Source organism: Chrysemys picta, chromosome 17 (assembly GCF_011386835.1).
Source record: "Chrysemys picta bellii isolate R12L10 chromosome 17, ASM1138683v2, whole genome shotgun sequence".
In the NCBI taxonomy this organism is placed as follows: domain Eukaryota; kingdom Metazoa; phylum Chordata; order Testudines; family Emydidae; genus Chrysemys; species Chrysemys picta.
In genome coordinates, this window is record NC_088807.1 from 19527408 (window position 1) to 19539305 (window position 11898).

Sequence of the window (11898 nt, forward strand, 5' to 3'; positions counted from 1 at the left end):
TGCTGCTGCCCCCTGGCTGGGAAGCCCCCTAGTGACACTGTCCCCACTCTCTGTCCAGGCCAGTCCTAGGGCTCTGGGCAGAGCCTGGCTCTGAGCATCCCATTAGGGTGCCGAACTTTTGAGGGTCCGGCTGGGAGCAGGGACGTGGAGCCGGGCCCCTCACCTGCTATGACCAGCTCCACGGTGTTGCTGGGCTCTGAGGAGATGAAGGGCTCTGATCGGGGCCGGTAGCTGCAGCTGTAGCTCCCTCCGTGCTGCCGGCCCACGGTGGGGATGCGGAACTCGGCCCCGTCCCCAGCAGGGTCCATGTGTCGCTGCAGGTTCAGGTCTCCAGTCTTGTGCAGGAAAAAGCTCACGTCCCGGCGCTGCCCCTGACACCGGATGGTGACGTCTGCCCCTAGGGGGGTGACCCAAGTGGGGCTTAGAGAGATGGAGGGTCTGGGTAAGTTGGGATCTGCGCACAGGAGACAGGCTGTGAGAACCAGACCCGGGCACCCACCCAGCCCCGTCCTCCAGCTGCAGAAGAGAAGAATGAGGCGGGATTTGATAGCAGCCTTCAAATACCTGAAAGGGGGGTTCCAAAGAGGATAGAGCTCGGCTGTTCTCAGGGGTGGCAGATGACAGAACAAGGAGCAATGGTCTCAAGTTGCAGTGGGGGAGGTCTAGGTTGGATATTAGGAAACACTATTTCACTAGGAGGGTGGTGAAGCACTGGAATGGGTTACTTAGGGAGATGGTGGAATCTCCATCCTTAGAGGTTTTTAAGGCCCGGCTTGACAAAGCCCTGGCTGGGATGATTTAGTTGGGGTTGGTCCTGCTTTGAGCAGGGGGGTTGAGTAGATACCTCCTGAGCTCTCTTCCAACCCTAATCTTCTGTGATTCCCCAGCTGACCCCAGGCATGGGCAGATCCAGGGGCCCCCTGGCAGAAATTCTCTTCCAGATCCAAGAGTTTTCCTGAGCCAGAATCCCGGCCCTGCGAGCTGGGCTCCCAAACCCACAGACACAGAGCTGCGACTGCCTAGTTCTTGGGTTCTTCATATGCCGTGTGTGGCCTCTGTCTCATTCATTGTGTCCGGCCTGGCCTGAACACAGAGCGACTCTCGGGCTGGACTTTGGTGCCTGGCACGGCAGGGCCTGAGCCCCACACAGGAAGGGAGTCAGCCCCCGGGGAGGCAGGGAGGGGTCTTTATCCCCATTCTACAGGCCACAGACAGATTCACTTTCCTTAGTGAGCTTCCAGGGGCAGGGACTGTTTCTTCGCTCTGTATTTATGCAGCGGCTGGCACAGCGGGGCCCTGATCACAAGGGATTCAGCGCTATTGAGGCCAGCGTTTGCAGAGGTCTCCGCTAACTGTGGGGGTCTCGGTTTGTGGGCGCTCGGCCTGAGATCCCCCAAGATTGAGGCCCCCCCACAATGAAGGACACGTTTGAAAACTGCGACGTGCTCCCATCACACAGAGTCTGTGTCTGCGCCAGGAGCTGGGCCAGATCTCCTGGGTCCCAGCCCAGCGCCGTGTCCACCAAGCCACTGCTTCGCCTGCAGCCCCTGCCTCATTCATCTCTGCCTGGGGCGGGGTCTGGAGCACAGAGGGGAGGGGATCATGGGATTAAATAGCGACTCATGGTTCCTACGCACAAGGGGCAGCGTTAAAGTAGCCGCCCTGCCCCGAGTCTCCAGGAGCTGCTGCTCCCCCCTGGCTGGGGAATCCCCCAGTGACTCTGTCCCCGTTCCCCGGCCGGGCGTCTCCACTGCGGGGTCAGGGCTCAGGGCAGAGCCTGGCTCTGAGCGTCCCATTGGCACCGAGCCCCCGTGAGGGTCTGGCTGGGGGTGGGGCTGAGAACGGGGACGCTGAGCCGGGCCCCTCACCTCTCACCACCAGCTCCACCGGGTCGCTGGGGTACGACCCAGCGAACGGCTCCTATCGGCTGTGATAGGAGCAGCTGTAGCTCCCGCCGTCCTCCCGGCGCATGTTGCTGATGGGAAACACAGCCTCAGACCTGTCCGAATCCACAGTTTGGAAACGGCGTCGCTCTTTATTCAGCACGAACTGCACGCCCTGGTGCTGCCCCTGACACCAGATGGTTACGGCTCCCCCTAGGGAAACCCCCCTGCTGGGGCTCAGGGAGATGCTGGGTTTGGGGTAGCTGAGCTCTGCAGTGGGAAGCAGACAGGCTGTGAGACGCAGGCCCCGTCACTCAGTCCTGGGGCCCGTCCTCACCACGCGGGTCAGTGGTGGGTCAGACCCTGGGGACGGGCTCCTGTTCGCCTTTCCACAGGGGGCAGAGTTTCCTCTGAGCCCTGGGCTAACAGCTTGAGACACGGAGCAACCCCAGCCCATGGGGGCCCAGAGCTCTGCTCCCTAGCAGGAGACAGGCCAGTCCAGTCCAGTCTCCAGGGTCCATTCACTGCCTGACTTCTCTGCTGGGAGGGCTGGGAGCCAGGACTCTTGGGTTCTTTCCCCGGCTCAAGGAGTGGAGTGGGGTCTAGTGGGGAGAGCAGGGAGGATGGGGGCCAGGACTCCTGGGTTCTGTGCACAGCACCACCACTGACTTGTAGGGGACTGAGCAAGTCTCTACTATACACTGAGATTTATAAACTTCAGCTCTGCCCATCACCCCGTAACTATTGTGTTGTCTGGGAAAGTTCCCCTCTGCTCTGCAGCTCCCTCTGGGGGCAGGGATCCCCCCTTCCTCTGACCCAAATCTCCAGTGGCTGCTTCTCCCCCTGGCTGGGAACCCGAGGTGACTCCGTCCCTGCTCCCTGGCAGGATGTCCCCTCTGCTCGGCCCAGGGCTAATGGCAGAGCCTATCTCTGAGTGTGCCATCAATGCAGAGACCCCCTGAGGGTCTGGCTGGGTGTGGGGCTGGGAGCCGGGCCACTGAGTCGGGCCCCTCACCTCCTACAATGATCTCGACGGGGTCGCTGAGATACGACAAGCGACTCTGATCCGTTCTGGAGTGATAGTTGCAGGTGTATTTTCCTCCATCTTCCCGACCGACACTGGGGATGGGAAATTCAGCCACGGTCCCATCAGGCACCATCCACACCTGCAGATTCGGGTGTCCAGCTTTACGCAGGAAGAACTCCATGCCCGGGTACAAACTCTCACAGCGGATGGTGACCTTTCCCCCGAGCGCCACCACCCTGCTGGGGCTCACCGAGATTGTGGGTTTGACAAATTCACGCCCTGCTTTCAACAAGAGAAAGGAGTTAAACAGGGGAGACACAGCTCCCCGCCTCCTCCCGCCACAATTCAGTCCATCCGTCATTTGGCCTCTCTAGGAGTCTGTCCCCTACCAGGGTTATCACTGGCTGCCCACGGGGTTTGGGGGCCAGGGATTTACCCAGACGTAGCTGAGGACCCGGGCTGCATTAAAGATCATCTGCCCCCTTCGGCCCCACCTGAGGCCAGCCAGAGACCCTGATCAGTGGGCCCCCTGCAGCTCTGCCCCCCGCCCCAGGGTTGGAAATAGTCTGTGACTGTGGGAGTCGTACAAGACCCAACTTTTCCCCAGGCCTTGGGAACAGGGGGCTGTGAGTGCAGGGGAGGGAGCTGTTGGGGGTGGATCTGGGAGTGGGGGAGGATCTGGGGGGTTCTCCCCATGGCTACACTGACCGTGAACGAGGGGACCTAAAGCCCACGGACGGGCCCTGTTAGCGTTTATATGAGCTGAAATAAATCCATGTGATGACCCCCCACCCCGAATCCTCACAGCCTGGGGGGGTGGAGTGGAGGGCTTTGAACCAAGGGACGGTTCCTGCTTCATCAGACCCCGGGAACCAGATTCGGCTCCTAGTTACTCACTGGCGGAGGGTGGGGGAGGGACAGAAGAACGGGGACGGGTCTGAGCTCACAGGGGGAGTTTGGGTTGAGTTTTGGGGAAGGTTCATGGCTCAGTTCCTCTTTTCCCCACCCCATGCATCCCCTCCCCGATCCTTGATGTTACCGTTTTCCCCATAGACTGATACTCACCTCCGCACACCCCACTGTGCCCGGCCAGCCAGCAACCTGGAGAGGAGATGGCTCGTTAGTGACCAGATCCCAAAGCAACTGGATCCTACAACCTCATCTCAGATCCCCCCATGGGTGCACGCTCGAGCCTCAGATCCTACTGCCCATGGATACACACCCGGGTCTCAGATCCCATCCTCACCAAGGGACACATGCCCTGGCTTTATCCGATACTCACCGAGGAGGAGGACAGTGAGAGCAGATGCCATGATGGGGGCAGTGAGGGGACCCTCAGGGCTGCCACCAACACCCCAGTTCCCAGCTCCACCGAGCCCCAAATAAGAAACTCAGCTGGTGGCTCCAGCTACAGGAAGTCGACGATGTCTCATCTCTTCCTGCCTCCATCACACGTTGTCTCTAATCTGCAGGCGAAATCTAGAGCAGCCAAAGCAAGCAGCGATGGAACTTGGGACCCCAGCAAATGGCCTGGAGAATGGATAAGCTAGGGTTACCACATTTTAATTTAAAAAAAGGAGGACAATCCATGGGGCCCCAGCCCTGCCCCAACTCCACCCCTTCCCCTTCCCCACCCCTTCCCCAAATTCCCCGCCCCAACTCTGCCCCCTCCACTGAACGCTCCGCCCCCCTGCTCCTCTGCCTCCCCTGCTTCCCGCAAATCAAATGTTCACGGGAAGCCTGAAACAGGGGGGCAGCAGGTAAGCTGGGGCTGGGGCAGGGCGCGGTGCGGCCCAGTCGAGTGGCTCTCTCTGGTGGCCGGCCGGCCCAGGCCAAGAGGCTCTGGCCCCGGCATCTCCTGCCCGGCTCGGCTCGGGCCCTGCGGTGCCGGCCCTGGTTCCGGCCCGCCCTGGCCCCGGTGGCCCCAGCGGCCCCGGACCCCATCCGAGCACCGCCGGCCCCAGCGGCCCCGGACCCCATCCAAGGACTGCCGGCGCCAGCGGCCCCGGACCCCAGCCGAGCACCGCCGGCCCCAGAGGCTGCAGCCCCCGGCCGAGCACCGCCGGTGCCAGCGGCTCTGGTCCCCGGCCGAGCACCACTGGCCCCAGTGGCTAAGGCTCCCAGCTGAGCGGGTCTGGCACCAGCAGCTCCGACCCGGACCCAAGCCCCACAACCCCTCCCTCCCTATTTTCCTGGACATGTCTGGCTTTTTGGGATTTCCTCCCAGGCGGGGATTTGAGGCCCAAAAAACCGGACATGTCTGGGAAAATCTGGACATATGGTAACCCTAGGATACCCCAGCGACTGGGGACCTGGTGCCCAGGCCAGGAGTCACAACAAGTTCTGGCCAGGGGGAGGACAATGGGCTGTGAAGAGAGGATCCCGGTGACCTGACTAGCCGGTTCCAGCCAGAGGGGCCAGAGGACAGAAGAGAGGAGAGGAGGCCAAGGTGACCCGGTGTACCTGGATAGAGCACAATGAACAGAGGCGGGGCTTGGGGCTGGTGATATCAGATGCCCAGCTGGGAAGCAGGGGGGCTCGGGGCTGGAGAGGGGGAGCAGCCAGAGCCCACCTGGATGCAGGGGAGACTGGGATGTGCTGGGCTGAGGGAGGCCAGGCCTGAGGGCCCAAAGAGTTTCCTGTGCTGGGTTCAACGCTCAATAAACCCTCCTGTTTTATGCTGGCTGAGAGCCACTCCGGTCTGGAGAACAGGGTTGCATGATTCTCTCTGGGAGTGGAGGCCCCAGGGGTCCAGAGCGAGTTGTCTCTCTGAGTGGGCCACGGCGAGAGACAGGTGTGCTAAGGCTCAGAGAGGTGCATCTCCACGAGGTGGAGGGGCCTGACCCCGAGAGAGAGTGGCCCCCTGAGAAGGGCTGTCTCACTGAAGGGAGTTCCCTGCAGGGACTGTACAGGGCCAAGAGTGGACACCACCTGTGAGTCTGTGACAGCCGGGGCCCCCCGCTCCTTATTCATCCTCTAGTGCCAGCCTGTCCTTTCCTGTCCAGTTCCGGCATGGTGCGCCCCCGGCCCTCCCTCCCTCCCCCCAACAGCTCCCTGTCCAGCCCCCTGGCACCCCCACCCCATGCACTGCTTGTGCCCAGATTGCTGGATCACATCCACCCACGCTGCCCCTCCCTGATCCCAGCCAGGATTGGCAAGAGCCTGGATCCAAAGGTGGGCTGGCAGGCTGGGAACTAGCTGCTGAGAGAAAAAGAGGTGGGGTGCCCAGCCTTCAAAACAGAACCCAGGAGTCCTGGCTCCCAGCCTCCCATTCGCTGTAACCACTAGACCCTAGTCCCCTCCCAGAGCCAGGGAGAGAACCCAGGAGTCCTGGCGTCCAGCCCACCAGTTCTAACCCATCAGGCCCCAATAGCCCAATGCTACACTAGGGGGTGCTATGCTGCAGGCAGCAGGAGGAGGGGCTCAGTAGAGGGGCGCTCTCCCCAGACAGTCAGTGCTGGCCCTGATACCCCAGTGCACTGCTAGGGGGCGCTGTGCTGCAGGGAGTGGGGCAGAGGTCACTAGGGGGCGCTCTCCCCTGGCCATCAGTGGTGGCCCCAGTGTTAAGCAAAGTTCCAATTACTCCTGCGGAGAGAAATCCTACAAAAACCTGTGCGACAATTACAGCCGTGGCCATCTTCACATCCCCACCGGTGTTCTCGGCTCCGAGGGATCTCTCAATAGACAAGCATTGCTAGCGGGATGGTTCCTGCTGGGGTTTCCCTTGGGTCTGCCCTCTTTGATACTGTAGTTCTGACCACACCTAACACAGAAGAACAGCCAGCCTGGGTCAGACCAAAGGTCCATCTAGCCCAGTATCCTGTCTTCCGACAGTGGCCAATTCCAGGTGTCCCAGAGCGAATCCTCAAGTGATCCATCCCGTCGTCCTCCCAGCAAACAGCGGCTGCGCCACACCCCTCACCCTCCGGCCCGGGTCTTTCCAGGGCTCTGTCTGTGTCCCGTTCCCATGGCCCCGCCCCAAAGGGCCCACGTGGGTCCCACTGCCAGCCCTGCACAATGGGGCCTTGTGTGAATCTGGGTCACTGCTGGAGGGGGAGTTTCAGGGGATTCCCTCCCCATTCCCCTCCCCCAGGGCAGCCCCAGCTGAAGCTGGTCCCCATGCTGGGCAATGATGTGGGCGGGGGGATCCTGGAGGGGGCCTGACCCCCTAGGGGTCCGGTGGGAACAGCTGGTGCCTCCCCCGGGAGCCCACACACATGTGTCCATCCAGTCCTTCCCCCTGCTGGTGTCTGTGTGTGTCCTGCCCCCTGGTAGTGTGTGTGTGTGTCCAGCCCCCTGCTGGGGTGTATGTGTGTCTGTTTCCAGCCCTGCCCCCTGCTGGTGTGTGTGTGTGTGTGTCCTGCCCCCTGCTCATGTGTGTGTGTGTCCTGCTCCCTGCTGGCTGCCCCCAACCCAGGGCAGCATGAGATGCTCCCCCGCGCTCAGGTGATGGGAAGGAGGGTGGAGCCCTGGTACTTTGCAGCTGGTCCCATCGTGGGTGAGTATCAATGGGATGCAGAGTGAGGACCCAGTGACCTAACCAGCCGGTTCCAGCCAGAGGACAGAAGTGAGGAGAGGAGGCCCCGGTTTACAACCCTGTTTACCTGGAGAGAAGACAAAGGACAGAGGCCGGGCTTGGGGCCGGGGAGCTCAGATGCCCAGCTGGGAAGCAGAGGGGCTCGGGGCTGGAGAGGGGGAACAGGCAGAGCCCACCTGGATGCAGAGAGACTGGGATGTGCTGGGCTGAGAGAGGCCAGGCCTGAGGCCCTGAGAGTTTCCTGTGCTGTGTTCAACTCTCAATAAATCCTCCTGTTTTCTGCTGGCTGAGAGTCACTCCGGTCTAGAGAACAGGGTGACATCAACCCCTTCGGGGGTGGAGGTCCCGGGGGTCCAGAGCGAGTGGACTCCCTGAGCAGGCCCACGGCAGAGACAGACGTGCTAAGGCTCAGAGAGGTGCGGATCCAGGAGGTGGAGGGGCCTGACCCCGAGAGAGAGTGGACCCCCGAGAAGGGCTATCGCCCTGAAAGGGGTACTCCCCACGGACCGCACGGGGCCAAGAGTGGGCACGATCTGTGAGTCCGTGACACCCATCTCCCAACAGTGGCCAACGCCAGGTGCCCCAGAGGGAATGAACAGAACAGGGAATCATCATGTGATCCATCCCCTGTCCCCCATTCCCAGCTTCTGGCAAACAAAGGCTACGGACACCATCCCTGCTCATCCTGGCTAATAGCTATTGATGGACCTGTCCTCCATGAACTTATCTAGTTCTTTTTTTGAACGCTGTTATAATCTTGGCTTTCACAACATCCTCTGGCAAGGAGTTCCACAGGTTGACTGTGCATTGGGTGAGGAAATACTTCCTGTTGTTTGTTTGAAACCTGCAGCCTATTCATTTCATTGGGTGATCCCTAGTTCTTGTGTTATGAGAAGGAGTAAACAACACTTCCTGATTTAGTTTCTCCACACCAGTCATGATTTTATAGACCTCTGTCGTATCCCCCCTTAGTCATCTCTTTTACAAGCTGTTTGAAAGTCAATAGAGGTGCTGCACTTTGGGAAGAAAAACCAAATGCACAAGCACAGGATGGGGGCTCACTGGCTTGGCAGCAGCACTCCTGAGACGGAGCGGGGAGTTGTCGTGGATCATCACACCCTCAACGTGAGTCAGCAACGTGATGCCGTTGCAAAACAAAAGCAAATGCAATGTTCGGCTGCATTAACAGAGGTGCAGCGTGCAAGTCACGGGCGCTGAGAGTACCGCTCTGCTCGGCGCTGGACAGGCTGGGAGTGCTGTGTCCAGTTCTGTCACCGCTGTGTAGAAAGGATGTGGAGAAACTGGAAAAGGATCCAGACGTGAGTGACAAAGGGGTCACCTCACCTAGGGCGCCCCCCTCGGGCGGCTGAAATAGGCCTCAGCCAGGATCAGCCCCAGGACGAGCAGGACCATGGTGCCCAGCCCCAGACGGGCGATGTTGGCGTAGGTGAAATCCGGGTTCCCTTTGGGGGCTGCTGCGGGGGGAAGGGAAGAGTCACTTGCCGGCTCAGACGGGGAGATCAGCAGCTGGCACTGCCCCGGGAGTGAAGCCCACGACCCCCCGTCCAGCAGGTCTGGCTCTGGGGCCTCAGCTTCCCCAACAAGGCGGTTGCCCAGGTGGATGAACTGCTCCTGCCCTGAGGCCCCACCCCCCACCCACTCTATCCCCCTCCTTCCATTGCTCGCTCTTCCCCACCCTCACTCACTTGCTCATTTTCACCAGGCTGGGGCAGGGGGTTGGGGTACACTAGGGTCCCTTTGCAACCAGGTGTTCGGATCAAAAGCCAGACACCCGGCAACCCTAGTCCCAGGACCCGCCTGGGCACCCAGCTGGTCCCAACCCCAGAGCCAGGACCCCTAGATCCTGTCCCTCTCCTGGGATCCCCCAGTAGCTTCCAGGCAGTAACCTACAGGGCAGGAGGTGCCGGAGGAGGCGGGGATCTGGTGGTGAGGGAGGGGCGGGGCTGCCCCTCCCCCTGGTGTCTGGGCTCATGCACCAGGAGTCACTGCCCCCCTCCCGCCCAGCCAGCCCCAACCCCTCGGGGGCGGCTCCTTGAGCAGCATGAGCCTTCCAGGGCTGGTCAATGGTGATTCCCCCCTTGGCCCCGGTACCTGTCCACGCGCTGCCCGGGTGCGTGGGAGCCGGTGCCGCTCCAGGCTGGGTCGGGTCGGTTCCACCTGCGGGAATAGAACCAGTGTCTGTTGAGGCGGGGGGAGGGGCTGAAACACCAACTCAGCGATTGCCCCTCCCCCGAAACTCAGCTTCAGTTATTCCTGGGGGGACAGGGTGTTTGTGTTGCTGGGGCCAGTGCCTTAGGGGGCCACTGGGTCCTGACACCTCTGTGCATCCCCAGAGCAGGGACAGCCATCTGGGGGCTGGGAGCCCCCCTCAGCCCCAAATCTCCAGTAGCTGCTCTTCCTCCCTGGCTGTGGAACACCCTAGTGACTCCGTCCTGCTCCCTGGCCGGGCATCCCCTCTGCTGGGCCCAGGGCAGAGCCTGGCTCTGAGTGGCCCATCAGTGCAGAGCCCCCATGAGGGTCCAGCTGGGAGCAGGGACGCCGAGCCGGGCCGCTCACCTGCTACCACCAGCTGCACGGTGTGGCTGGGCTCTGAGGAGACGAAGGGCTGTGATTGGAGCCGGTAGCTGCAGCTGTACCTCCCTCCGTGCTGCCGGCCCACGGTGGGGATGCGGAACTCGGCCCTGTCCCCAGCAGAGTCCATCTGTCGCTGCGGGTTCAGGTCTCCAGCCTTGTGCAGGAAGAACCTCACGTCCCAGCGCTGCCACTGACACCGGATGGTGACGTCTGCCCCTGGGGCGATGACCCCAGTGGGGCTCAGAGAGATGGAGGGTCTGGGTAAGCTGGGATCTGCACACAGGAGGCAGGCTGAGAGAGCCAGACCCAGGCACCCACCCAGACCCAGCCCTGGACTCCCTGTTTGGCCCTATCCACAGGCAGATCCAGAGGCCGCCGGGCAGAGATTCTCTCCCACATCCCAGAGCGCCTCCCACCCAGAATCCCGGCCCTGCGAGCTGGGCTCCCAGCCCCACAGACACCGAGCCGCAGCTCCCTAGTGCTTGGGTCCTCATATGCCGTGTGTGGCCCCTGCCTCGTTCACTGCGTCCGGCCTGCCCTGGACAGAGCGACTCATGGGCTGGTCTCTGGTTCCCGGCACCGCAGGGCCCAGGGTTGCCGGTGTCCAGTTTTCAGCCGGAAAGTGGGTTGAAAAGGGAACCTGGCAGTGCCGCTGACCGGACACTGTCTCATTCCCTGCAGTACCCAGCCTCTGCCACCAGGGGGCAGAGAGAGCAGCTGCTGCTGGAGCCTGGAGGAGCAGTGGAGCTACTCAGCAGGGGCCCTGCCCCCTCACCCCACCCCCACAGCGTGGCTCCCCATCTCCCACCTTCCCGTCGCCCTGCCCCACTCACCCCCAACCGCTCCCCCCCTTCCCCCTCCCCACTCCCTGCTCCACCCCCACCTCCAGAATGCAGGTCGCCTCCCCTGCCCAACTCACCCCCACCCCCACCCCAGGAGCGTGGCTCCCCTCTCCCCTGCCCCACTCACCCCCACCCCCACCCCAGGAGCGTGGCTCCCCGTCCCCTGCCCCACTCACCCCCACCCCCACCCCAGGAGCGCAGCTCTCTCTCCCCTTCCCTGCCCCAGTCACCGCCACCCCCACCCCCAGAGCTCAGCTCTCCCTCCCCTGCCCTGCCCCACTCACAGGGCCGGCTTTAAGCTGATTCACCTGATTCCCCGGAATCGGGTCCCGCGCCCGCGCCTAAGAGGGCCCCGCTCTGGAGGTCTTCGGTGGCATTTCGGTGGCGGGGGGGTCCTTCAGTGCAGCGGAAGACCTGGAGTGGACCCCCCCTGCCGCGAAGTGCTGCTGAAGCCCCCGACTGCGGCCGGGTATTGCCCACTCACACCCACCCACGGAGCCTGGCTCCCCCTCCCCCACCCTCAATCCTGGAGCGTGGCTCACCTGGCAGGGGGAGGGTGGTGGAGAGAGCAGCGAGTGATTGTGGAGGTGGGGAGGGAAGAGGACCAGGGGGCGGGGCCTTGCGGAAGAAGCGGAGCAGGAGCGGGGAGAGGTTCCCACACTCAGTGTCTGGTTTTCACAAACTGGAAAGTTGACCACCCTAGCAGGGCCTGAGCCCCCCACAGGAACGGAGTCACCCCCTGGGAGGCAGGGAGGGGTCATTATCCCCATTCTACATGGGGGGAAACTGAGGCACAAACAGATTCACTTTCCTCAGTGAGCTCCCAGGGGCAGGGATTGTCTCTTCATTCTGTGTTTATGTAGCACCTGGCACAACGGGGCCTTGATCATGGCGGGGGCCCTACATCCTCCCCCAACACACGGGGTCCAGCACTATTGAGGCCAGCGTTTGCAGAGGTCTCCACTAACTGTGGGCATCTCGGTTTGTGGGCGCTAGGCCTGAGATCCCCAAAGA

The 11898-nt window shown here is 62.1% G+C and overlaps 1 protein-coding gene across 1 annotated transcript; it reads right to left on the reverse strand.

The window, feature by feature from the left end:
* Positions 1–8301: 8301 nt before the first annotated feature.
* On the reverse strand, positions 8302–10872 carry LOC135976195 (leukocyte immunoglobulin-like receptor subfamily A member 1). The gene is made up of 3 exons (XM_065570916.1): positions 10025–10872; positions 9560–9625; positions 8302–8922 (listed from the first exon to the last, which is right to left on the reverse strand). The coding sequence occupies exons 1-3, from the start codon at positions 10167–10169 to the stop codon at positions 8792–8794; spliced, it is 342 nt and encodes a 113-aa protein (XP_065426988.1). The 5' UTR covers positions 10170–10872; the 3' UTR covers positions 8302–8791.
* Between the last annotated feature and the right edge of the window lie 1026 nt (positions 10873–11898).